The sequence below is a fragment of the Melanerpes formicivorus genome, unplaced genomic scaffold (assembly GCF_026170545.1).
Source record: "Melanerpes formicivorus ecotype bairdi unplaced genomic scaffold, bMelFor1.0.p_v2 SCAF_34, whole genome shotgun sequence".
NCBI lineage: Eukaryota > Metazoa > Chordata > Aves > Piciformes > Picidae > Melanerpes > Melanerpes formicivorus.
This window is the reverse complement of record NW_027142386.1, coordinates 8,582,097-8,609,774: the sequence shown is the minus strand read 5'-3', so window position 1 is coordinate 8,609,774 and position 27,678 is coordinate 8,582,097. Positions and strand designations below refer to the sequence as shown.

Genomic DNA, 27,678 nt, shown 5'->3' with positions numbered 1-27,678 from the left:
ACCGCGGGCTGAGCGGGGCCAGCGCCGGCTCCTTTCACGGGGAATTTTGCCTCTGTGGGATGTTATAAAAAGTTTTAAGGCTTGGTCCTGACAGCTCGCCCACAGAGAGAACTGCAGGCTCTGGGCGCTGCAGTCTCTCTCCCCTCCCTGTGACTGGCGCAGGCAGTCTGGGCGCACGGAACCCTGGCAGGCTCCGCGACCCGCTTCGTTCCCCCGGAGCAATTTGGATTCACACGCCCCGCCCGCAGGCAAACCAGCGCTCGCTTTGTTACCGAGTCAATGAACCGTTTCGGCCGGAAAGGGCCTTTAAGGTCATCGAGCCCAACCATTCTGCGACTCATCCGAGTCCGGTGCTGAACCATGTCCCTCAGCACCACATCTTTGCGGCTTTTGACCCGCGTGTCTCGGAGATGCGCACGAAAGGAGGTCTGCCAGCACGATCCGGATTTACAGGAGTTCCTGCTTCTGGTGCAATGCAGATATGAGGCGGCAGGGCCGCTGGATGCGGGGCTGGCAAGCTGTGACATAGGGTGCAGGTGAGGGGTCCCGCTGCCCGGGGTCCTGGGGCCTCTCCCACCCCGCGGTTAATGCGAGCCGGCAGAGCCGGGAGCGCGGCCGGGCTGCGGGCGACCCGCGGACAGCCAATCAGAGATGGCCATGCAAATAAGAGCGCCTAATATGGGCGTGGGCCCCGCCCCCGCCGCTCCCGCCCGCGGCCCATTCATGGTGCGGGGCCGGAGCGCGGCCCGGGCGTGCGGCGCGACTCCAGCTCCAGCTTCTCTCTGCCGCCTCCGTCCCGCAGCTCCCGGCCGGCTTCATTTTTTCCCCTTCTTCTTCTTCTGTTGTTTTTTTTGTTGTTTGTTTGTTTTTTTTCCCTACCCTGGATTAGGCAGCGCTCAATCCTGCTCCCTCTGTCTGTTGAGAAACAGGTGATCCTTGGTAACAGCGATCCTTTCCTGGATGCGGTTTCCTCGCCTGCCTTTGAAGGATGATGACACCAGGGAAGACTGAAGCAGCGTAACTTTTACTCTGCAAGAGGAGAAACTTCCCCCCCTCCCCCCCCGTTATCTGAAGGCATTAAAAACACGTAGCATTTAAGAGCAGAAGAAGTTGGTTTTAAAGCTGAACTCCGTTTTTCTGGGATTTGTGTGTGTCAATTACAAAAGCTGCTTTTTTTCTTTTTCTTTTTTTTTTTTTTTTTAACTTCCTTTCCTCCTTCCTTATCTCCCCAAAGGAAACTGTTGGTAGTTGGAATAGACTTTTTAAATGTTTGGAATTCAAGATACTTTAGGAAGAGGACCAATTCTGAAAGATAAATCTCTAGGTTCCGAAATGGATTCCGTCAGGTCCTGGGTCAGAAACGTTGGGGTTGTGGATGCAAACGTAGCAGCACAAAGGTAACCATCACTATTTCTCTCCAACTTTCCCCCAGCCTTTAAAAAATTTTCTTTAAGCACGACGATTCTTTACTCGCTGTTGTTATTTGCATTTCATATAACATTTATTTTCTCCTTTTCTGTCCCCCTCCCGGTCTCCTCTAGTCAGTGCCAATTCAAAGTAGCACAGCTAGGACTAGGGCGAAGCTCCGAGCCCGCTGAATACCGAGTCCTAAAGCGCAGTGCGGGGATCATCTGTCGGAGACCTCAGGCCATTCCTTCTCCTAGAGAAGAGAGGTGTGTGGAGGGGTGGACAAGTTGTACCTAGGGTACAGGCTGCTCCTGCTCGTCTCTGGGGCAGACAGCCGAGCAGGAGCGGACCAAGACAGGATTCACTTCCCTGTAAATCGCTGCCCCGCTCCCTCCTCCCGGCCTATCTTGTTTACTGAATACAGCGGCCACACAGCTACCGTGGGCACTGGTGAAATCCTGACCCGCGGGTCCAAGGCTGATGATCAGGACAGCACGAAGCTGGGCAAGAAGGGGAGTTCACGAAGCTGGGCAAGAAGGGGAGTTCACGGAGCCTGCAGCCTCCTGCTCGCTTGCGGGTAGTATCTGCCTGAGCCTCCCGGGATCTCTGCTGAGCCGGAACGCCGGTCCGCACCCCGAGCTGGGGGCTTGGTTGATCGCTCTGGACTTGTTCGAGGGGGTCAGCTCCCACTCTGCGTCTTTACTTTCTCTTCCCAGCCAAGTCGGCAGAGGACTGTTATTCCAGTCTTTTCCCAGAAGGGGCAAGCCGATTTAAAAGACTCCTTTTAAGTAAAATATTTTTCTCTTCACTCTCTGGATACTTTAAAAAAGGGTTAGTAAAGATAATAATAAATAAATAGAAATGTTTTTAAAAGTAGCGTCGAGGAAGGCTAAATTTGTCCTGGAATTAAGTTGGGTTTTATTTAGTATAGAGACAAGGTGAAGGGCACCTAACAGCAGATAGGACTTCAGATGCAACACAGAAATAGTCCATCTATGCCCCCACACACAGCCTGAGCATAGTTTCCCGAGCGCTATGGGAGGAGTTATCAGAGTTCTACGAGCGTCAATAGACGGTTTAATAAATACCAGGTGGAAGGGGAGATGTTTATTCCTGGAAAAAATGAAAGTAAAAGGAACCAGCTTCTAAGAAACCTGCAATTTGTGGGAGCGATGCGGTCACATCACACTAGTGGTGGCACCACTGTGTTTATTCAGAGATCTGTAAAACAAACCAAGAGATCCCAGTCCCTACATGAATGAGAAGCCCCAGAGTAGGGGAAGTTGTGGCGCATGTGGTGGGTTTACACCGTGCCTCTTCGGCTGTGGTAAACTCGGGGAAACAGCTCTAGCTCTCCTAAAGAGTCAAATACTTTTGCCACTGCAGTGAAGCTACTTTGGAGGCTGAAAAAGAAGGTATTCTGACTCCAAACTTGTCTGGCAGATAGACTTAATCTGTCTGTTGAGTAACAGAGAGGTGCCCATGTGCACCTATTCTCTGCAGTAGGTACAAACTGGCAATAGGGAGAGGGAGCTGCAACGAGTGTCACTTTCCAAGGTAGCTGCAGTTAAGGATAGCGTGGGTAAGGAAAAGCATTTCCATCTCTCCAAGCCGAGGACTGCGTGGGAAACGTCGCTGAACTTTCTGCAGCCAGGGATAAGATTTGTCTGAGGGGTGATTAACTCAGGTCTATTCCCCCCCTCTATTTAAATCAGAAACTGAAGACCCAGACATCGGTTCAAATAGATCAGTGACTAAAAAAATACATGGACAAACTTGGCTGCTGAGGAACTAGTTGTCCTCAGTTGTCTTGCCCAAAATGCAGGTGCCTCAAGCTGACGGGGAATGTGCTGAGCTCGCTCGACTTCTCCTGCAGGAAAACTGAACGGTGCTGGGGTGTACAGAAAGCACTTCCAGACTCTCTGCAGTGTTAACTCTGCTTCACCCGCCTCATGTTGCCCCCCAGAATCAGTGTGACAGGCAAGAGAACAGGCAGAGGAGGGAGTGAAACACTTCCTGCGTTTAGCAATAACGATCCCGGCGTTCGGGCTCCGTGCTCGTAGCACAGCGGCACACACAGCGGCGCCAGGCCGACCCCAGTGACAGCTTCAGGCGTTGCAGTGACAGCTTCCATCCCTGCAATGACAGCTTCCACCACGGTCACGGCCCCTTCCTTTCCGCGCCGGCTCCGCCACCGCTCCATCCCGTCCCGCGGCGGCCAGGAAGCGCCCAGGTTGGAGCCGGTGCTGGCGAGAAGTTGTTTGTGACCTCTGTGGCACCAGCACCAGGAGGACAGGGGCTCCTCGGCTTTCTCTGTGCGTGTCCTGATTTTGCTGTTGTTGTTTTGCTGTTGCTGCTGCACAACCTGGTAATGTCTTTGTCTCTCCCCCCACCCTATCCCGTCTGTTTCCTCCACAGCGGAGTAGCTTTGTCCAGAGCTCACTTTGAAAAGCAGCCACCCTCCAACTTGAGGAAATCCAATTTCTTTCACTTTGTTCTGGCTCTCTACGACAGACAGGGGCAGCCCGTGGAAATAGAGAGGACAGCTTTTGTGGACTTTGTAGAAAATGATAAAGTAAGGCTTGTTATCTTCCTTCCTCCTCTTTTCCTCTCCAAATTTGATCGTTTTCTCCTCCCCCGTTGAGCTTATAACTCGTAATACCTGTTGCCCCTACAAAATACAACCAGCTCGTGGTCCGTGGTTCAGGTGCTGCAGCAGCGATGTTAACTTCCGTGCTGCTGCATTTGAAAAGGCTTGCAAGCCTCTGCTGTACCGGGAACACAACGGGGAGTGCATGCATCCAGTAAAAATAACATTAAAAAAACCCAAAGGGGACAAATGTGCAGTTATGATTGTTTAAATTTTATGTTTTGCTATCTACCAGATCTGCCAAGTTTTATTAGCTCCCCAACAGATGGGGAATCTGACCTGTAATCCCTCACAATATCTGTTGAGCTCGGTTATAGATAATGTCCTAAGACTCCTAAGTCAGTGGCAGGACTTGAAAAACATTCGCTTTTGGATTTGAAACCCGTGTGTTAACCACTTCACAATGTTTTTACAATGGTTTTCTCAGTCACGGGCAAGATTTTTTTAGTTAAGAAGGAGGCTCATAAATAATTATCTTAGAGGAAATGACAATAAAAAACCCCCCCACAAGAATCATCCCTGCAACACAACCTTCAGGAAATAAATATCAATAACGACTCAATGCTATTGCAGAGTAATGAACACATTAAAAACAGAACCCAGGGAGCTTTCCCACTATCAATCTGCTTTATATTAACTGACTCGAAATGTACAAATTCATCTCGGTGTATTGCCTTGGGAAAGTCGTCGAGAGGATAATAGCAGATATGAAAGGAAAAGAACTCCTGAACTCCTGCAGGAAAAGATGTCAGCAGCGTTTTGTAGTTTGTCCTGGGTCATTCACAAGGTTAATATACCCCAATCAGTGGCTTCACCTCTCAGAATTTTAATGAACTGCGTCACCATTTCCATCATGATTATCAGTTTTTGCATTTTAAATGTGCCAAGTATAAGTTTTGGAACAATATATTTATTTATTTAAATTCTCTCTTTCAGGAGCAAGGCAATGAAAAGACGAACAACGGCACGCATTACAAACTGCAGCTGCTTTACAGCAATGGTGAGTGCCCTCTCCAGTCACCTTCTGCTGGCTCTGCAGCAGGGCAAGGCTGTGGGGGTGCTGTCACTGATTTCTAAACCTCAAAAATTCCTTCTCTTGATGCCCCTTCAGTCTAGGTACGGGCTCTGAACTTTCCCTGGTCGGAATGGGCTTGGGAAACACTCCTGAGGCAAAATGGAACGGTCTTTCTGAGGGTGTTTAATCTGGCACTGGGTAGAATGAGATGGGTTTGTTCTGATGTTTGGGGAAGGTGCCTGTCACACATTATTGATCACGCTTCTCTCTTGCTCTAGGTGTCAGGACTGAACAGGATCTGTATGTGAGGCTCATCGATTCGGTCACCAAGCAGGTGAGCAGAGCTGATGTATGCCCTGCTTACCCTGTCCCAGCCACTGCTTTCCTTAGCACTGCTCTGCAACTCTTTATTTCTGGCTCATTTTTGTCTGTTTACCTGTATGTGCACCTTATTTTTCACAGCAGTTGAAAAGTGATGCTGTAAGTCTCTTTTTGCCTCATCTACAGATTGTAGTTTTTTAACAACCTTTCTGTAGAAGCTGTTTTCCCTGCTTGTAAAGGCTTTGAGGGAAGGTATTTATTTGTGAGCCTTCACCTCAGATCTGATTATTGTGACAAATAAGGGACTCCCTGACCCTGCTGCTTTTGCCTTTGTTTTTGTAGCCCATAACTTATGAAGGACAGAACAAAAACCCTGAAATGTGCCGAGTTTTGCTTACCCATGAAGTCATGTGCAGGTAAGAGGACTTTATAACAGCCTATCATTGAAAGTTGTGTCTGTGGATGCTCAAAGGGCCTTTCCAGGGAAGTCCCAGGTAGGAAGAGTTTGATCTGGGGGCTGGTTGTTTTGTTGTGGAGTCAGAGAGATTCTTTATGTGGGAAGACTTCCTTTTTACTTGTGGAAAACATTTGATTTGGGCTCAATATAGATTTGAGGGGGGAAGAAGGGTGTGGGAGGTGTTTCCTCATTTTTGTTTTGTGGTTGCCTTCCCCCCCGCCATGAGATTTACCAGCCCCAGGTCCACAGTCTGAGCTGTGCTGTCTTGGTTTAAACTAGGCCTTTGTATGTCTTGTTTAAATCAAGACTTTTCATACCCTTATGTCTTGCAAAATCTGTGTTCACTGTTTGAGCAGTTGAACTGGCAGATTTTTACCTGGCAATCAAAAGGCATTCCTCATGTAATTTTCTCTGGCAAAATATTTCAGTGTTCTGAATTAAATTATTATCCTTAATGTTAATTTTGCTTAGCTCTCTCCCAAATGCAACCCCTCAAACCAAAACACCAATCCATCTTTTCTGTACTGTGTAAGCAAGATTTAGGGGGCTTCCACCTTTTAATTTTATAACATTGACTACTTTTGGCATGTCAGGTTAGAAACTAGAGGGTCAAACGAGTTAAGGCTGTTTTAAATAGCATTTGTATAAGTCTGAAGTTACATCTACTTCATGTATATACCTCATGCTTCCATGGTAACTTATTACTTTTCCTGTTCTTGTGCAATTAATTTTTTTCCCCAATACATGTAACAATGCAAACAGCCAATGTTCTTAGATTAAAATGTGTTGAATTGTGCATCAAATGTACTTTCATAAAATGAAAGGCAAACCCAAGCTTGACCTTTATTAAACACAGTTTGTGATTTATTATATTTGTGGGAAGGGGTTAAGCTGTTGGACTAAATGTTGCTTCTTTTAATGTTACAGTTTGCTACTTGATGTCTTTATTTTAGAGCAGCCTTCTAAATGGATATAATGATAAGAGGAGCTTCTTGTCAGGAGAAAGTCTCCATTTCAGTACTTAGCAACTGTGACAGCAGTATTCCTTTTAAAGAATACTGGGAATCAGATGTATGTGAGTGCTACTCTGCTGTGCTCTGCTCTGGCTCACGAGGAACACGAGCAGTGTTACTCCCAGCAGCACTCACCGTGTGCACAGTCACAGCCTCCACAGTGTGTGGGAAATGCTTCTGAGTTCCAGGACCTGTGGATGTAGTAGCAAAGTTTGAGGATAGATGTGTTACTTTCTGTCGCATCTAGAACTTGTGCTTTGCATTAAATATAACTGCTATGCATCCTGTTGGAAGGTTTCACTGTAATTAGGTGAATGTTAGAGAAGGAAAATCTTTGAATTGCTCTGCAGCTGGCTCCTGGTTGTGATAACAAGATAGCAGTTCACGTACTTCATCTCGCTCTGCTCTTCCTGCCTAGACTGCAGCTCTGTTTCAGCAGTTAAAATATTTCAGTGGCCCACATGCACCTTCCCATCGAAATATACTTCTTTAAGGTCAGATTAATTTGGCTTTTCCCTGCTTTTCTCTCCTTGCCTTTGTAGTGCCAAGGGCTCTGTTCAGCTATTGTATACCTGGGCTCTGCTGATGCCTACAGCCGTGTTCTGTGCTTGATTTAAGGTAGTGTTCTAACAAATGCAAGCCGTAATTCCCATTATCCCAAACTCTCCTGCTTGATAGATTAGCTAAGGAAGCGTTACAACTCGGGGATGCCCTTTCCATGTAAAACACAGATTAGGGAAGGGACTCAAAAGTGCTCTGTAAGCTGATCAAGGCATTTGATTTGAAATGTTGTGTTTTCCTAAATCATCTCTGAATGTGTGCTCTGAAGAGGCATTACAGAGATCACTGTGAATAACGCCAAGGGAGTGGATCCAGCTCTAGTTAAACTTGACATTTTATTTTATTTCTTTTAAGTACAATAATCAAATCTTCCTCATTGTGTGCTGCTTAAGTGGCAGCATCAATTTTTAAAGGCCCTGGTTTAGTTTGCATTAGTAACAGTAGATAAAAATTTAATGTGCTGTACCCACTCCGCTGTCCAAATTGATGCCTACTGCTTTTAAAAAGAAAGGGCTGCCTGTCTTTCTGCTTCTCCTCTCCCACTCCCTGCTAGCTGAAGGCAGGCTTTTTGGGGGGGGGGGGGGGTATTTTTCTGTACCTAATCACACAGGCAGATATTCCTGCTGCGTTTGAAACTCCGCAGCTCCCGCTCCGGCAGTGACAGATGCGTGCTTAGCAGGAAAGTTGTCTAAATATTGATAGGGCTGCGGCAATCTGTCACACCAATTGAAAGTTAAACTCTCAATAATTAGAGCTTTCAGTGAGAGGCTCTATTTATTTATTTGCAGAGCTGAATTTTATTATTTCTTTTAGTTTGGGTTCTTAGGGCCTAATGGGAACTGCTCCTGTTAGATGGATCATAGTCATAGGATCCTTTTGGTTGGAAAAGAGCTTTCAGATCATGGAGTCCTGTCTTATGTGCAGAGTCCATCCCCTCAATGGTTTGAAATCAAGGTAAAGAGCCTCCTCTCTTTGAATAACTTTTCTTCCTCTTCTTCTTTTTCTTCCAATTATCGACTAAGAGGAAACTAGTTGTTATGCTGCTGCCAGCAGCCCCCTATGCCCTCAATGCTCAGAGGGTTAAAAGGTATTATAATTTGAACAGAAGTAGTCTCAGGGCCTACAGCTGGCTAATAACAGAGCTGCATTGAGCGCAGGCGAGCCCCACAGCTGTGACTTTCGCCACAAGGCTCAGGCTAGACGGGGGCTCTAATCAGCTGGGCCAGGCGGCCACTGGGGCTGTGTCTTTATCGGCCAGATGGTGTGAATTTAGACACTTTTGTTATGCAATTGCAGGGAGGAGTTGGGGAGAAGAAAACAAAACAAAGGCCACCATGCTGTGAGCTTATGTGAGTTTGAAATTAGAAACAGATTTTTTTTTTTTTTGGTGAGGAGGGAAGTTGAGAGCTGAATTTTAAAAGCATTTTAGTCGAGTGTGAGTAGGGGAAGGATGTGAGTTTGCCTTTGACGTGAGTCTTCTGGAGGTTCACTCTGCAGATCCGGTGGTGCCTGGCCTTGTCTTATGGCTTTATGCTTGCATTTAGTTTTTTTCAGGACAGTTCATGAGGTAAAGCATGGAAATAATTTCCCAGCGTAGATCTTGTTAGAGGGGGAAGTATAATGAGGAAAGGCATAGAAAATAGAAGTCCTAGGCCTCGATATTTGTGTTTTAATCAAATAAGCATCTCTAAAGGCATCTTCCTAGCACAACACTGTAGGAGAAACGTAAATATTGGTGAATTCATCCCAATAAATTACTTTAAGAGAATATTGAATTTAAGAGCATTTAAGAATTTCAAAGAAGGGTTGATCCTGGCTCACCCTCGTCTGAGATTTTTGCCATTGACTTAAACTGGGACAAGTCACTTCTGCTACAGGCAGCACTTGTAAAACAAACCCAAGGGGAGTGCTTGGATGCTGCAGTGAAATACTTGGAAACAAGGATTTAAAGATTTGAGAGATACTTTTGCTAAAATGATGGGCTGAAACATCCTCAGCCTTGGACAGCACTCCAATTGAGGGTGAATGAGTTGCTCAGTGGAAGTGACTAACTGCTTAGGCACTGCTTTCCCTAGTCAAGACTCAGCTAAGAGGGAATGTTCAAAGGCAGAAAAAAATTATCACTCTAACAAAACTCTGCTAGCCAAGTGTGATAAGAATGTTGGTATGTTGATGTTTGTAAAATGTTTGGAGACCTTCAGCTGGAAGCCACAGCTCTAGAAGGAAAATTTTGTAAATATTACAAGTGTAGTTCCTGAGTGTGATAATTGTGCAAACTGAAATCACAGAGTCACAGAAACATCCAGGTTGGAAAAGACCCTCGGGATCACCAAGGCCAACCAATAACCCTGCTCTACAAGGTTCACCCCTAAAGCATAGCCCCAAGCACACATCCAAACTACCTTTAAACACATCCAGGGTCGGTGACTCAACCACCTCCCTGGGCAGCTCATTCCGGTGCCTGACCACTCTTGCTGTGAAAGTTTTTTTCCTCATGTCCAGTCTAAACCTCCCCACTTGTAGCTTGAGGCCATTCCATCTTGTTCTATCACTAATTACCTGTGAGAAGAGATCAGCACCAGCCTCTCTACAACGTCCTTTCAGGTAATAAATAAACCAAGAAAGCTCATTTCAGAACCCAGCCGCCTTGTACTCCAGTCTCACATAGCTCCTTCTAAAACACTTCTGATGCCAAGAAGTGGCCACCTCTCTTGGAAGGGTATCAGAGCTGGGGAGATGTGGAGGTGCTGATGGTGTGTCCTGCTCGAGCATTATTTTTTAGGGTGCATAAGTAGTGCATAAGTTGCACTACTAAAAGATACCTCGTTTAGGGTTATTGCAGGGAGAGGAAATGCCTGCTGCTTCAGCTGGCTGTAGAAACCAAAACACTGCCAAACTACTGTAAAAACTGAGTTCCTTGTGTGTTGTTGTAGCAGTGTGTAAACCAGCAAGGTGTTTCCTCCTGGTTTTATTTCCACCTGCGTTGTTGCGTTGCACGTATCAGCAGGGCAGGCCCAACTTTTACTCTTCTGAGAGAGGGTTTTCAGCTTTTTTTTTTGGGTCTATTAATTTTTTTTTCTTTAGAAAATATCTCCCATTTTGTCTCTCTAGTACAAGAATAAACAATCATTAAGCAGTGAAATGCATGAAAGATGCACTCAAAGCAAAGTTTAAGTGGGCGGAGGAGGGAGTGGGTTATTCTTAGCCGGTGTGAATTACCATAGCTGTGCTGGAGCCGATGGAGCTGTGACAATTTACAGCAGCTAGAGGGTCTGCCCCAGGGACATTTAAATATTTAGTGTATCCTTTTATTTTCAAAGAACCAGCATCAATGAGTAAGTGCAGGTTGCAGGCAAAGGAAGTGTAGAAACATTGGAACAGTTAGAGCTGCTCTTCAAATAGATCTGCTGCTTGTAGCTCGTCTCATTGGGCAAGTTCACTGTGCAAATGAGAAGTTCCTGGCACTGCTGTAACTTAAGGAGAAGAAAACTGCATCTGAAAAGGATTCTTTTTGGAAGGAGATTTTGGGGTTTGTGTGTGTGTGTTGTGTTGGTTTGGGTTGGCTTTGGTGGGGTTTTCTTTTCAATGCTTACTTTAGGTATTCATAATGGAATATTAGGCCTTTCAGGACAAAAAGCTCCTCTTTCCTATTTTGTGCTACTGTAGCGTTGAAGTTCCCTGTGGGTGTATGGAACACAGAGATTCCTAGATACTTAATAATGAACAAATCAGTTACTGGAGGATCAATCACGAGGCTGCCGATCGTCAGTTCTGATGCCTCCTTTTGGTGGACTTGGAGCCATACCTGACCCCTGACACACTTGTAATGTCACTGTGGCAGCTGCCAGACAGCACCGCGGGCTAATGTGTGGCCACATTCCTCTTCAGTTCTGGCTGCGGGGAGCCAAGTGCCAAGCTCCAGCTAGAACCAGCCAGGCCCTGGGCACCCAGTTCCTTTCTTTTCCCTTGTGAAAACCAAGCCAGGGTTGTCTCAGTCACTCTTCTAGGCAAATCGTGATTCCTGAAGATCAGCAGACAAGACTTTAGCTGTTGCTTTGCTGTTAGCTGTCCTAGAAATTTTCTAACTTTGCTTTTCTTTCTCTCTCTAGTCGCTGCTGTGAGAAGAAAAGTTGTGGCAACAGAAATGAGACTCCATCTGACCCCGTCATCATTGACAGGTAGGAAAAAATTCCTCCTTTTCCCACAAAAGCAATCCCAAATTGTTGTTTGTGTCTTGGGGGTGGCTCAGGGTCTTTCTAGATGGTTCTCTGTCAGTGGCTGCCACCTGGGGCTGTCTGTGTTTCGTGATTATTTAGTTACCATCCCAGCAGTTGGTTTGCTTTGGTCCCTCTGGGCTTACCTTGATAAAATAGTTGATGTTTATTTTTTCACATTCAATTCTCTCCAATTTTTATTGTGACCAAATATTTCCTGTATGCATCTGGAATATTTTCCATCCACTAGGGATATGATCCAACTGGATTGCTTAAACCTCCCTTTCACCTGTGTGTGTGCGTCTCGAAACTGTGAGTGAGCTTGGGAGTTCAGCAGGGGTCATACGGAGGCACCGAGTCAGGCAGAGCTGCCTTACCTGGCTCTAAGGGCAGCACTAAATCAGCTTAGGCCACAGGAAAGAAATGATTACTAAGCTGTACTGCTGCCTGGAGGTTGAGGGGTTCGGTGATCTGTATGCTCCTGTCTGGACTGGACATAGTTAACAACTTAGGGTACCTCTAAGGCTGGCAAAGAAGCAAGAGATACACACTGCTGCCTGTGCTGCTGCAACTTCTTGGTTTATTGAGGACTATTTTTTTCCCCCTGAGGGGTTCATATGTCAGCTCTGTCTGTGCCATGACTTCACCCTCTGACCACCCTGGAGATGCACCTTGCAAAACTCCTGAGACTAATGAATCATTTATACCAGTTGAAGTAAAAACCTGCCATGCAGTGCTGCAGTGAACTAAGCACATGCCAGATTAGCCAAGTTCAGGGACCAGTTGCTGCAGATGAACATGACTCCATCAGCAGTGCAGACTTCCCCCTTTTGCTTGTTCTTCTTCCTGCTTCCTTGCTTGGTGTGCTCCGAAAGACTGCGGCTAGATGCTGGTGTTCGTGTTCCTGTTTGCTGCTGTGGGGAGGCTCAGCTCATTGGTGCTTGCCAAACCATGGAAACTTCTAACCCTGTTTATAAAGGAAGAAATAGTTCAGTGGGAAAAAAATGTCAGCCATGTTGTTGTTGTTTTTTGTCTTCTGGAACAAATTCCAAATGTTCTTATGCTGAATAAAACATTTCTGCTGTGACCTCTGCTCTGGGGCCTAGATTTAGATCTAAGGACCTTGCAGTCTTTTCTCCCTCTTGGAAAGCAGCACTTTCCTGTATGGCAGGGAGCTGCTGCTCTGCGCTTTACTGTGCACCCTCTCCCACCATCAGAGATCTGTAGGACACTTCAGAGCCTCTGGGTTCCTGCAGTGTTCTGAGTTGGAATTCCAGTGTGATGCAGACCAGGATCTGATCTCAGGATGCTGCCTCTGTTTTGCCAGCAGTGATACAGCTCAGAGGCTGCCATGCTGCTACAGCAGGAACAGATCTGACTCTACTGAAGCGCAGGACTGAAAGGACCACCTGAACAACTCACTGTGGTTGTACTCTGTGGAGGCTCTGGAGTCCTCTTCTGTTTGTGAGCTGATAGAATGAGGCCATTTAGCTCAGATGCTTTATAAATCCCGGGTTCAATTTCTCCTGCTGTTAACCTAAAGTCTTCTTAACTGTGCTGTAAGAACCTGTCGTGTTTTGTTAGATCTTATCTACTTATTTATCTACCTTTTATCTACTTCTTTCTTGCAGTTGTTACTGGGGCAGTGATGGATGGGACTGGAGTGAGCTGCTGGGCTGTGTGAAGTGCTGCCGTGGGTCGAGACAAGCAGTAACCAGTGGGTGGAGGCATGGGGCCAGGTCTGCAGCTGGGCCAGCAGGGCTGCCTGGGCTTCACCAGCTGAGCTTGGCACGCTGGTTTCAGGAGATGGTGAGCTGCAGCACTGGCAGCTGGCCCAGGCTGTGAGCATTTAGGCTTTCATTATTATTTGTAAGGAAAAGCTCCAAAGCATGGGCACAGCTGGCAGGATTGCTGGCATCTCTGTGAGGAAGCAGAGGAAGCTAGGTTCCAGCCCTGTGCCATGGGGTCCATCCCATCAGGGCAAAAATGGGGTGGCATGGCCAGGGGGTGTCCTCACTGCTGGCACTGGTGCTCTGGATGCTGCACAGATGAGCAGAGCAGTGAGGCCTTCTTGCCTTGCACCTTTCACAAGCACTAAAAGTCACTTTAGGGAGGAAAGCTGTGGCCAGGCTTAAGCATTCTGACTGCCCCTGTAGCATCCATGCTGTGTGCTAAAGTGCTGTGTGCGACGTCCACAGCAATAGGCTTGTGCTTTATGTTTTCTTGTGTTGCTCACTCCCCTCCTCTCAGTTCTCTTTCCCTAAAAAAGGCAAGAGGGCACAGAGATTATCTTTCATTTTGAAGGATCTGGCTTTCAATAAGTTCAGACTTCTGGCTGTCCAGGGTTGTTTTGGGTTCAGGTTAATTTTGTTTTACATTTCTCTTAATCTCAGCCATCAAAAAGGTTTTAATCCCCTCCAACTCCCTTTCAGGCTGATCCCAAAAAAACACTGGGTAACACAAGGATATTTCACAATGCTTAGAGGTGGAACAGCATGAATGGAGAGGCCTGTACCAAATTCCCACCAGCACTAAGTTGCTTTGTCACTTTAAACAAGCCCCTTGACTCCATGCCTCAGTTTCCCCCTTGTTACAAAGTGTTAGCACTTGCCTGGCTGTGGGAAGTGGATTCAACTCCTTGAACAGGAGTGTTTGGGTTTATTTTTCATGTTTCTACTGCAAGGAGGATTTCCTCCGAATAGCAGAGCTGAATTGCTCTTGTTCTGCGCTGTTCTCCATGCTCCTTGTAAGCCGGCCAAGGTAGAATGAACGTCATGAATCTGCTGCTGCTTTGGGGTGAAGCTGGGAGCCACAGATCGATGCAGCCCTCAGCTCCCCACATGCTCCAATCCCCCCTTCCAAGCCTCCAAACCCCACAATGATCTCTTCTCTTGTCCTAGGGAGTCAAAGTCCTTTGTTCACTGCTAAACCCTGCTCTCCTGCAAAGAGCTGCTGTTGTGCCATCTGTCTCTTTATGAATTTTTTAGTAGACTGGATGTTTGTGGGGAGTCACTAACTCAAAGTGCACTTCCCAGCCATTTGACAAGTGGTTCTCCTGGTGCCTAATTTGTTTGTTTCTCCCTCGCCCCCCCAACCCCCCCCCAACCCCCCCTTTTTTTTTAGGCAGAAAGAAAATTTCTTTACTAGTTTGCTGTCCAAAGTATCTTGAAATCTTTGATGTGTACAATCAATTCAAGCTTGTAAATGGAGTGAACTGCAGGCTAGCTTGTGTCACTTCATCTTTTTCTTTTAATGTCAACAGACAGCAGATTTCCCAGCAAGTGGCGAGTCAAGAGAAGCTTAAAGACCTCCCTGAGCTTGCTAGAAAAGTGAAGAATGGACTCATAGTTGAGTTTGAACTATGGAAGTCCTGGCTTCTGCTCCTTTCTATTGCAGGCTCCCTTTATTTTTTCCAGCCATTCCCCTAGTCTCTCTTGAACAGTAACCCAGCTGTAAGTGCCTGCTTTTCTCCCTTCCACTGGTAACACACAGACAAGTGCTGAAGCCGATGTGTGGAAATCCTGTGGTGGTGTGGAAATCCTGTGGTGGTGTGGAAGGCTGTGGCCATCAGGGCAGTCTTGGAGTGATTTAAAAAGTTGTTCTTCTCCTGCATTGTTCTTTGCTGCTGCCTGGGCTGAAGGTGTTACTGCTTCTGAAACAGAAAGGAGTTTAAATCACTGCAGATTCCAGGGCCAGATTTATTAGAAAGCTGATTGCCAGCAGCTGCTTGTCTGAGCATGCTCCTGCTCATGGGCTGTCACTGTGTGACTCTGCAGCCGTTCTGGCTGCAGCCCTGGCAGTGGAGTTGTAGCTTGCATGGGTGTGTTTGAGGGGAGAAATCTCATGGGTGAGAAGCCTTGACCAACGCTGAACTGTGAGGGGAGCATGGTTAAGCCTGAGCAAGGACATATTATATAATTTAAAGAAATAAACCCTGACATTTGCTACTGCTGCCTGGAAGCCTTAAGAAAATAGGTCCAGACCCAAAGGATTTTAGCAGTTTTGCATAAATCAGATAAGCTTCCATGATGCTTTAGTGCAGCTTGGGCAGCAAGCATGGGTGGATTTCAGCCTTGTTGGGTTAGTTGTGCTTTAGCTGGGATAAAAACTTGGATGCTGGTGACTGACTGAATCCTGGCTGAGCAATGCAAAGTTCTGAGCAAAGTGCAAATAGTGTGTGGAAAAATCTGTGTCCCTTTTCAATGGAAACTTTTCTTTGCAATAAGGAGAATCTGGTCCATTTTGTGTTGTGTTGTCAAGAACAGCAAGAGAGGAGGTTAACTGGCTGATCTCCACGCACTAGCACCTCTGGGAATAGAAACCAAGGATAAATTCACTGTGCAAACAGCACAGAAGAAATTGTGAGTGTGTGGAGCAGCACTGTGTGACGTGGGATCTCTGCAACCCCTGTGTGAAAAAGGGTCTCTGTTTGCCTGCACCCATCATGCAAATTCATCCTCCCAAAAGCATCCTCTGTGTATTTATGGCCTAAAATACTCTTCCTTGTCACTACTGCACTCCTCAGCCTCTGTCTAGACTTGGTTTTATGGACTTGTCACTTCATCTGCCCTAACCTTCTTTGTTACTGTCTCTAGCTTTCCTTTTTAACCTTTTGTTTTTGTCCATCCCTTCCTTGTGTCTTTCTTTCACCATCTGTTTCTGATGGGATCTCAGAATTTTCTGCCCTGTAATCATCCCAGGACTCCAGCCTCTCTGAAGCAAGTGCTTCACGTCTGAAGAAGGCCTCCCAATTCATGTGTAGTGTTTCCTGCTTTCAGATAGGAGATGAAATAATTTGTCCTGCTCAGAACATCACCCAGAGTCCTTGTGAAATGAAGGCAAGGCTGAGATCAAACATACAGGAGGGATGTCTGGCACTTGCCTAAGCTGTCTGGAGATGGGCTCATGTTTTAAAGTTCTTGCCCAAGATCATGCAGGAGACAGTTTGTGAGAGTGCCGAGTGGAATCCAAGTCTGATGTGCGCCAGGCTGGATCACATCAGCAGGTCCTGCAGCAGCACTTCCTCTCCTCAAGTGTACCTCATCTGTTTCCATCTTTCTCTCTGATTGGATCTCTATCATGCTGCTGCCACCCACCTCGTCTTTCTTTTTACTCCTTCTTGTTCTTTCCTTCCTTACCCTCTCCATCTCCTCTTCTCTGCTGATTCTCTTCACAAATAAGTGCTTATTTCTCCATGGGCATTCCATTTATAACTCCATGCTTGCTGGCTTTTCCTTCAAGTGGAGTCCATTGAGCTTGTAAATTGTACTGGATCAGTGAGCCCATAATGAGGCTTCTAAGTCCAAACAGTGCAAGTCTGCCGGGATTTTATTGTTCATAAAGCTTCTTCCCGGGGGAGTGATAGAGCCATTAGGTGTGTGCTGTGTTTAATATTTGGTCATGACAGGAAGCAATAATTTTCTATCTTTTACTGTGGCTCCTGAGTTGTTTTTAAGCAGTCAGCTTATTTGAGTCTCAGTGACTGTGAGCCCATTAGGCAAAATGAGTTGCTCTTTCCTACTGGGTTTGTATCTTTCCTAAACTGGCTATATCAGGAAAATAAACTAGACTAAAGTGGCAACTGATTTGCCCTGTGGTGGCTTGAATTGCTTGCCCCTCTCATGAACTCCCCAGTGCTGTCACACCTGACAGGAGATGGCACAAAGCTGATTTCACCAGACCATGGCATTTCTCATGCTGAGGGAATTTTAAGAGCCCTTTTCCCTCTGCTCTGTTTTGGCATGAAGGTAGAAAATTCTGCTTCCTGCTTTTTTTCATCCCCTTAAAGAAAAAAGGAAAGAGTGGAGATTCACTGGAAAAGTGAATCTCAAGCAAAGTAAAATGATACCATAACTATCACAAATGCTTTCAGGATTCAGGCTTTGTAGCCTGTTAGGAAGATGCTCCTCTGCCTCTCTGCCGTATTGCTGACGCTTCCCTCACAGAACTTGTCGCCTCTCTCTGCAGGATGTGCCAGCAGCTCTGCATGCTCCCCACGCTTTCCATTGTTGCTGCTGGCTGCTCCACCAAGCTGATTATTGTAGGTGTTCTCTCGCTCTGTTCCTGTGCACCAGGGGAAAAGTTTTCCACTAAACATTTTCCCGCTGGGTCCTTGCCTTGATCTTTGCAGCTCAGTGCAAGAGGCTGGTGTCAGAAAGGGAAGAAATAATTGCCTTGCTGTGGTGGCTCTGTCCCCAGGAGCTGTGTGGCAGCGTGGCTGCACGAGGTGCCTGTGCCTCAGCCAGACACACGCAGGATCTTCTGCAGAGTGCCAGACCTTGGAGCAAGATCATCCAGAGCTGGAAAAGAGGTGGCACACGGAGGGTAATTACAGAGGCGTTTGCAGCAGCTGAAAGCCAGTATGCAGTGAGCAGATGAAATTAGCTGATGGCATAAAGAAATTAGACCTGAAGCTGAGAGTGCTGGTGCCAATACAAATTGGATTTAATTATTTTTGAAGAGCTGGGGCTAGATTTTCTTATGCAACGCTGATAAAAAGCTATTTCAGCAAATGGGTCCCGATTCAGCAAAGCAATTAGCACTTGATATTGTTTAGCATCAACATCAAGAAACCTGTGCATAAATATTTTGTTAAAAATAAGTCCTGAAAAGAAAAATGAAACCACTCAGATTCCCACGTGGGCTTTTGGCTTGTTCCACATCTGCAAACTTTGTGTATGGAAGTGCAGTTGTTGAGATTGAGTCTTGGGACTCTCACCTTCACAGGAATCTAAAGCAAAAGGGGCTGCTTTGGAGGATGAGTCGAGATGAAGATGCCTCCTTCAGACAGGCCACTTATTTTGGGGATCTGCCTGAAGGTTTTTCTCCTTTCAATGATCCTTCTGTTTATAGCTACTAGAAGCTGCACTGGGTCTTCAGATTGTGAGTATGAGTGAAATCTTGGATAAGTGATGTGTCCTCTCCTTAGAGACGTGGGTGCTCAGGACCTTGAGGAAAAATAACGACAACTTTCAGGGTTGAATCCGTGCTGCTGTAAATCATCCTACTTGATGTTAACAAAATACCTGGCTAGTCAAAATTCCTCTGCTAAAGAGAGGAGAAAAAGTATACAGTGTTGTGTCAGTGTCACTTGTTGACACAGAGCCTCAGAAAAGTCTCCTCTGGGACGTTTTGGTTAAAGGTGGTGTTTTGGGTTTTTTTTTTCCCCTTCCCTTTATCTCAGGCATTTCCCAGCATTCCTGCAGGCACATCTGGTTCTCTCATTTTCTAGCTTTACTTGGTGCCTTCAGAAAGGATCCTTGTCAGTTCCTCTCTGTTTAGCCAAACAACATAACAGGACAGTGGCCCAGACTGATAACTTGCCTAAAATATAGTTGCTCCTCAGAAGCAGTGACCTTAACCCTTCCTGGTGAGGAGCAGTGCAGGCTGGCTGTGGACACATCAGTTCTGCAGAGACGAACCAGCAGCACAGCCATGGCCATGCCCCTGTGCAGTGCCTGCTGGATTTCACAGGCTGCCAAGGTTTCGCTCAGCTTAGCCCTACACATGTTGAGTGTCTCTGTCATCGCCTTCTCCTCCCTGCCCTCCCCAGGTACAGCATTTCAGGTACACCTTGCACCTCTTAACTGGTCCTGAACAGCAAGGTTAAAGCTGAAGTCACTGACAAGATATCTTGATTGGAGTTGCAGCTCTTCCCCTTCCTTAACACATAGATCTCTCTGCAGCTGCTTCTTGCCCACAGGAGGCTTAGGTTGGTCACTGGAAGAAACTTCTCTGCTGGAAGGGCTCTCAAGGACTGGCACAGGTTGCCCAGGGAGGTGGCTCAGTCCCCATCCCTGGAGGTGTTTCAAAGCCCTAGAGATGTTGTGTTGAGAGACATGTCTTAGGCCCAGCCTCGGCAGAGTCAGAGAATGGTTGGGCTGGATGAGCTTTAAGGGCTTTCCAACCCTTCTGTGATAACTTTTCTCCTAAATGGCAAAACATTTCAGTAGGTTCTGTCACATATCAAAACTGCCTTTTAAAAGAAAAAGATGTTCTTTATAAACCCTTGTTCTACTCACAGCATGCTCTTGCCAGATTCTATTTTTTCACCAAGAAAAAGTAGTCTCAGATTTAAAGCTGCAGATAACTGAAGCTGGATTAAATCCTTTATGAAAATTTATTCTACTCTTATGCCCCAACTAATTACTGCTATTGATAGGGTCTCTTATTTCGAGACTACTGGTTCTAATTGATGTTATTTGATCTAATCTGTTTGCTGGTCATTCAGTGGCAGCTGAAACACGAGATGGCTTTCTGAGGGCCTGGGTGAAAAATCATTTACTGCCGTGGCAGTGTCGCTGAGGAACTGGCTGTGAGTGAAAATCCTGCTCAGTTCTGTGCAGACACAAACTCAGGCTTTTAGTCCATTTTTGTCTGTACTCATGTCCCAAAATCTTATGGCAGCAGCCTTGTTGCTGTGCTTCCAAGGTCAGAAGAGCACCAGGCTGTATAGCTGTGTGGCTTTCTGCTCCAGGACTTGTAGCTGTGTTACCGCAGTGATCCCTGCGGAGGCTTCCTGCATGTTATCCTCCTGGACACCCACCGGTAACAAACCCTCAAAACTCCTCCCTTAGCCCACTGAAAATTTCCTGTGCTGCGTGCTGCTGTCTCTCTCCTAAGCCATGTTTTCTCCTGGAGTTCACCATTGTTTTGTCAGCCCACCCATCACAAAGCAGAGGTCACATCAACATGACCTTTTGCTGGTACGAGGAGGCTGCTAAATAATTCACGTGGCCAACTTGATTTCGGGGTCCACATTTGTTTTTTCCACTCTCCTAATCAAGATGCTCATTTAATTCTATTCCAGCACCTGTTCAGCAATTAACACCCTACAATTTGCATCTTACCCTGACATTTGCTATCTTTCCAATTAGTTTTTATATCAGTATAATTAGGTAGGGTTATTACAGTGCATCAAGCAGGGTCGAGGATATTCCCAAGCCTTTAAGCTCTTTCCCAGATTTGTTTAGGGAAGCCACGGAGGGTAAATGGTTGATTAGGATCACTGTTTTTCTTCTTCATTCAGATCAGGAGAAAACTGTTTCCCCACGTGGCTCATGAAAGATCAGGGAAATATGTCAGTCTGTAAGAACTAATATTGTGTAGTTCATGACTTTTGGGGTACATTTACAGGGGATTATTAGGAAGGGTCAGGCTGTGTGGCCACTTGCAGTGGCTTTCACCAGGGGACATTATGCTCTTGCTTTGTATTGCACCCAGCAAACTGCAACAATGCTTTTAATGTTTGAAATCAATTTTTGGAGTTATCCTGTGGGTAGGGGGAAGGAGTCCCAGTTAGAGGGCAACCCAACCATACTGAACACTTAAGCTTAATTGGTAAAGACTATGGGAGTGAAGTGGCTTCTCTGAACACCTCTCAATTTGAATTCCACAGAGGGAAGGTCTTGCTGTTCGCCTGTGACTAGCCTGGGTTGTAGGCTCTTGGTGTTAAAAATTGTCAACCAATGTATATTGGGTGTGGCCCTTCCGCCTCCTCCTGCATTGCCAGTAGCAGAAGAGATAGCTCCTTGCTGTTACTGTTGGGTTTTGTTTTGTTTTCCTTTCCTTTTGATCCCCCCGCCCTCATCCCCTATACAGTGCTGACATAAGGGAGGCTGAGATGTATGCAGGGAGGTGAGACACAAGGAGATGAGCTCTATTGTGTGGATCAGAGGGAAGTTTCCTTTCTGCTCTCACACCACCCAGCTTGCTACTTCTTTCTTACATGTCGTTTGAAATTATCTCACTCCAGCCCCCAAATTCCCCTGTATCTCTCTGGAGTCTGTAGGTGCACACAAAGCCTACATTATCAGGAGGCAATATTGCCCTTGGCGAAATTGCAGCAAAGGGAAGTGTGTGACGGTAGGAAAATCACACCTTGCCTGGCAAAGAGGTGGATCAAAAACCAGCCCCAAATCCCCCACTTCATGTCTGGTGCATTGCTCCTGGACCTGGTTGTTATTCTGAGTCTTTCTGCAATATACCTTAATGATGCTCTCTAGACCTTGGTGGGGAGGGATACAGGGGGCCCAAAGGAGGAATCAACCCACTCTAATTCCCCAGTCTGGAGAAGCTGGAGAGAGGCAGAGTTTTCATGTGCTGAGCTGGCACAGCCAGAGCCACAAGCTGTTCTCATGTTTTTGAGTGTACTGTAGGGTTACCCCTGCTCAAATGAATAATCTAATTGTAATGAGCTTCACCTCTCCCCACTGCGTCTTTGTTTTTAATCACTGATAGCTTTACATGGGGAACTGAGCAGGCTTAGGTAAACAGTGTGGAAAACTGTGAAATTGGAGCAACAAGGAAGAAATAGAATGGGAAAGGTGGATGGAGATGGATAAGAAACATAGGGACATGAGGCTGGTTAAATGGAATGATCAGATCCAGAATGAGAAAACATAAGCATCAAGCAGGCAAGTTTTGAACATCTAGTCTCATTGCTGTGGGCAGGATCTCTGTCTTAGTCATCCTCTCTAACTAATTTTTAAAGTGTTAGCCCTGCTGCTTTTCATGAGATCAAATCCATGGGAAAGAATTTTCGAGACCAATTGGTAAGGAATTAAATTCCCAAGATCTAAGAAGGTTTCAACAGGGCTGCGACACCACCACCTCCCTCCCCCCCTGCTCGCCCAGGTTTAAAGGCAAAGCAGAAGATGGAGATGTTGCAATCCGCTCCCTCTGCTGGTGAAGGCATCGGCCCTGGCTAACTGTCTTGGTTTTTTCCCTGTGTGTCAGAGCAGAGCCTGGTCTGAAAATTTATTACTTTGAACACTGGATCAGGCTGTACTAGCAGATAAAAACATGAGAGTGCACTGAAAGAAATAGGGTTACGAAGGAGGGGAGCAGGAAAGAAAAGGAGTCTTGCAAGGGTTGAAACTGAACTTGGGAACAAGTCAACTGGATGAAGAGATCTGCCCAGCAGACTTTACTGCCTTGTGCTGTGAGCAGACAAAGCCAACACTCACCTGCGGTGTGTCTCTCAGGCTCTTGTCTTGGCCAGCAACCTGGTTCTTCAACTGAGCTCTCTTGATGAGCACAAATGAGGTTCTACGGAGCCAAGGCTGGGAATGTGCTGAGAGGAATGGGAGAGAAGGGTTTGTATAAACCCTGGGAAAAAAGAGGAGAATTTGTATGGAGATCTCCTATTCCATTTTTCAAACTCATAGCCTTCATCTGGACCCTTATCTGTGCTAAACCCTGAGCAGTGTGAAGCTTTGCCCCTGATGTTCACCTCTGTATCTCCTGTGGAAATCTGGAGTCTTGTGTGCTTGGTAGGTGGGTGGGAGAGAGAGTAAACAAACAGTTCAGTTTAAAATGGTAACCGTACCCTGCATTGTGCAGATCATGTCATTATCTGATCACCTTGTCTGCACTGAAATCTTACACTTCATCTTTCCCTGTAATAGATTTCACCCTGGAATGCAAATGCACTCTGGCATTGCTGAGCAGTCTGGTTTGCATTGCTTCTGGGTGCTCTGGGCCAGGAAGAGAGGCTCTTAATGTGCCCCAGAAATCACTCAGAGTGCTGAAAGGTGAGCAGCTTCTCATTGCACGGCAAGCAGATCATCTCCAGCTGCTCCTGGTGACATCAGGAAAGGTTGGGATTTGTATGTGTGTGACACCACTGTGAAGGGCTGAATCTTACTGGTGCTGGGTGTGGATTGTTTCTGAACCAGCAAATGAGAGTTTTGGGGCTGGTCTGCTTATGGACCAAGGTCTTAAAAATGTGACCTTTAGCTGCCCTGTCACTATTCAGGCTGAGATGTTCTGTGTGGCCTATGAGTTTAGAATGGAAAGTCTAATGTCTGGCATGGACAAAATAGCCCAGAGGCAGCAGCTGATGTTACAGAACTTGCCAGCTCTTAAGGACTTTTGAAAATGAAGCCATTTCTAGCCTGGTGCTTTTCAATCTAAGAATTCTGCTCTAAATCATCTTACCTCATAACACGAGTGACCTCTTTTCAGGAGAAAGAATGAAGTCAGTCTGAGGAATCTTTTACCAGTGTCCAAAGAGAAAATGCACCCTGTCACGTTCAGAATGCACTCGTGGCGGCTTTGTCTGTGAATCTGAGCTGTGGGGCTCTTTTGTGAATGACTCAGACTTTTCAAAGTTAGGTCTTTTCCATCTCTATTAGGTCACCCAGTGCCCACCCTAGTGTGGCCTGCTCAGGCATCTCTAGCTGTTTTGTTGATACCTGTCCCCTCTGTAACTTGGTGCTTTGCTTCCCTGAAGGCAGGTGTCCAACACTAGAGGGAGGTGGATTTGCTAGCAGAGGGATGTGCCAGCTCCTCAGTTTGCTGTCTGTGGTAAGGGGGGAGGAAAGATGTTAGGAAGAAGTTCTTCATAGAAAGAGAGATTGGCCATTGGAATGTGCTGCCCAAGGAGGTGGTGGAGTCACCATCCCTGGAGGTGTTTAGGAAGAGACTGGATGGGGCACTTGGTACCATGGTTTAGTTGATTAGATGGTGTTGGATGATATGTTGGACTCATTGATCTCAAAGGTCTTTTCCAACCTGGTCTATTCTATTCTATTCTATTCTATTCTATTCTATTCTATTCTATTCTATTCTATTCTATTCTATTCTATTCTATTCTATTCTATTCTATTCTATTCTATCCTAATGAATAATAATATTAATGATGTTTGCCAAGTCTCTCACCTAGTGCACTAGGCAGTGTAATTGCTGCAGTGCTTTGTGTGAAAGCCAGCAGGCTGATGGAGAAATAGAAACAGAATTGTTCCCCTCCCTTCTTCCCAAACAAGAAGACAGCCACTAGTAAGGGCTCTTTGTTTCCTAAAAAGAGGAGCATGATGTGTGAGCAGGCAAGGTGTGTGCGAGCTCTGCTGCCAGCTATCCAAGTTCCACTAGTTTGGGGGGGGCTGGGGGTGTCTCTCAGAGCTTTTAGAGTTGTGTTAATACAATATTGGTGTGTGGGAAAACCTGCAGGGATCAGACTGACCTGATTTAACAATGAATGATTAGACTGAAATGATGTGAAACTCTGCAAAGCCTTTTAAATATCTAAAAGCAAAGTTTGGTGAAAATGAAAACAATCATGAAAACAAAACAAAAGAAAACAACAACAACAACAACAACAATAATATCACTTTAATTTTAAAAGCTAAGCCCAAGTTTAAAAGAAGGCAGAAGTCCTTCAGCTTAGGTAATATAGGCAGGGTGTGCGACTTCTCCAGTTGCCCTCCTTTAAATCCTTTTGGGATGCATTCAGGGACTGCAAGCTGTCAGGAACAAAAAGAACTGGCTGCTGTTTGGAAATAAATTAATTTGTAAGATGAAAGGTCATGCAAAATATTTGGGAATTTTGGAAGCACTGCAGCTGAACTTGGTTGGCACCAGGAGCAGCTACACAGCTGTATAATTTTTAGGGGGGCATGGAGAGGGACTGGGATGGGAAAGGGGAACCTGGTGAGTGTTTTGCTGCCTGCAGCAGGTGACCAAATTGATTAGTTGCTACTGTGTTTTGTTCAAGGAGGGGTCAGGGAAGAAAATACATGTGGGGAGGGGACCAGGCTCTGCATGCTCGCATTTTAACACCTCCTCCGCTAAGCAGGAGGCCAGCTTGGGGTGCTAAATTCCTGTCTGTGGCCGTCTGTGAAATAAATCCGTGTGTCGTGCAGTCCCAAGCTGTCAGCAATGGTTTGCAGTGATGGACTCTGAAAGAGGTTTCCTCCGGGCTGGCGGCGTGGCCGGCAGCCGCTAGGGAGCTGTCGTTAGCTCCGATTCCGGAGCCAGCTCATTAGAGCAATGACGGCAGGCACCGCTGCTTTCTGCAAGGGCTTGTCAGCTCCTGCCTGTTTACAGCGCTCTGGCTAGACAACAACATTGCATCTCCCTCTACCTGCAGCAGAAGACATTGACTACAATGCCAAGTTAGTTGGAGAAGAGAGTGGTGGTGGTTGCTCCTTACCGAACAGAAAATACGGTTTCTCTTGCTGTCCCTCTGCCTCCCTCTTTGGTCTTGCCTAGATCCTAAGGGCAGGGGGACTTGAATCCAATGATGAGGATGAGACTCCTGGAACGCTGTAGAACTGACCCCAGGAATCATTCATACCATACATCTATCACCGTAGCTCTTCAGTTTTGTGTCCTCCTTTGCTCTTCCACAAGGGACATCTTGGCTATCTGGCAAAGATGTGACTAACTTGCACTGCACTGGAGGCACCAGTGGTGAGCTGGCACTTTGAGCTCATTCCCTGCAGCAGCAGTCAAATGAACAAGTACAACTCACAGATATCTGGCAAAAAAGCATTGGCAAACTGAGTATTAATTAAACAGCTGATAAAGTTTCATTTGGTTCATTTCCCTGCAATAAACCACTAATTATATCAAAACGAGAACATTTCTGAGCATTGCAGCAGAATGGGATTGAAAGGGCAGTGGCTGTGCCAAGGCCGATGCCACCCAGTCCTCCCACAGGCTGCTGTGCTGAGCAGAAGAGGGGCACAGTGTGCTCAGAGCCAAGGTGTGGAATCTGGTGACAGAAAGAGGAGATGGTCTTTGGTTGCTCAGCCTTTTATTTCCAGTAAAAAGCATCTCTGTCCTTGGGCTGCTGGAAGGAAACTTCCTCTCAAGCAGCTGACAGGGGTGGAAGGTGGTTGGTGCTTGAGGTTTGCATTAATGTTTAGACTTTGTACACAAAGTTTTCCTCTCTTAACAAGAAACTCTTGAAACTTGGAAATGTATTTTCAGTTGTTGGAAAGAAAAAAACAACAATATTTTTTTCCTAGAAGAAGAGGAAGAGTTGCACTGCAACGCTGCTGGAGGTCAAAACACCTCCTGGAAGGAACATGAGTAGTGAGGGAGATCACTGTGTGACAGTGGTTCAGAAGCTTTTGGGTAGAGAATTTGAAAAGGGTTTGGGGACCCAGAGACCAAAACAAAAGATAAAATTGCAGGGCATGAAGGAGTAGGATTGATTAGCACTGATTCTCCAATGAATGTAATTAGTATCTTTTGTAGTATTAACAATTCTATTCAGTTAATGCTCTCATTACCAGCTTACCATTTTGATGACTGTGTGCTAATTCCAGGGTATCTTTCTTAATTAAGAACCACCTTCTTTACTACTTTTTAATTGACTTAATGGATTTTGCTTTCCAAAGTGTAACCAGTCAGACTCACAGTGCCAAAATTAATCCATGATACGGACTTTGATCTGGGTGTTTAGAATGTGTGTCTGGAATGTGATCCTGGGTGCTGAGGCTGACAAGGCAAGGTCAATCATCTCATCCTGAAAGGGTTACATAATTCTTTGTGGTAGGAAGTTTGGGCTCTTCACAGCTGTGTTACAATTTGTGCTGCTGTTCTAGACTGCCAATCTCTTCATCTGGACAGAGATTGTTTGTAGCCCAGGGACTGAAACAGGCCAACAAAGCAAGTGCCTGTATGTTTACTAGAAAAATCTACTTCCTAACAGCAATTAGCCTGCTTGTGTGCTCCACTTACCTGTTCTGCACTGTCAGCAGAAAGCTCTCATTCTTTCTCTAGATTTTAGTTTATGGAGATGCTTACCAGGCTACAAGTTTGGGGTCTTGCTGCCTTTGCTGCTGCTGTTCTATACAGACCACTGTTTCTTCTCAAAGACTTCTCTGAGCACAGGCCTGCAGGCAGGAGCACAAACCAGCATCCTTTCAAGGTCTCTTTCAGTGCTATTTCTTCTAAGGACCAAGTGGTATGTGTCCTAATTTCCTTCAACAGCAAAGATGCTGCAGTGCTGAGCACTACTGTCCTGGTAGTGGCTTTCTGGGCCTCATCTGGCAGCTGTGTTGCAGGCAAGGTGTTCCCAGATGTTATCAGGGCGCTAGTTTCATGCAGGATTTTCTCTAAAGGAAACCATGTTGTCCCGGTTGTCTCTCTCATCTTTTCTCCTCCCCCATCTCCCCCAGCCTAGTGTGGATGTTGTTTCTCCTCTGAGGTTAAGCTACAGTTAGAGAGAATAAAATAATGAATGCAAGGAGGAAAGGCAACTGGAGTTGCTTTTTAGCATTTCAATTTTATTTCTGTCAAATGACACT

The 27,678-nt window shown here is 46.0% G+C and overlaps 1 protein-coding gene across 1 annotated transcript in view; it reads left to right on the top strand.

Moving 5' to 3' along the window:
• Positions 1–757: 757 nt before the first annotated feature.
• The window catches only part of EBF2 (EBF transcription factor 2), a 100,792-nt gene continuing 73,871 nt past the window's right edge, over positions 758–27,678 (top strand). The window contains exons 1-6 of the mRNA XM_068156804.1: positions 758–1,397; positions 3,826–3,982; positions 4,994–5,057; positions 5,351–5,406; positions 5,736–5,809; positions 11,534–11,602. Of these exons, the coding sequence (XP_068012905.1) occupies positions 1,267–1,397; positions 3,826–3,982; positions 4,994–5,057; positions 5,351–5,406; positions 5,736–5,809; positions 11,534–11,602 (551 nt within the window). The 5' untranslated portion in view covers positions 758–1,266. The remainder of the gene's footprint in view (positions 1,398–3,825; positions 3,983–4,993; positions 5,058–5,350; positions 5,407–5,735; positions 5,810–11,533; positions 11,603–27,678) is intronic.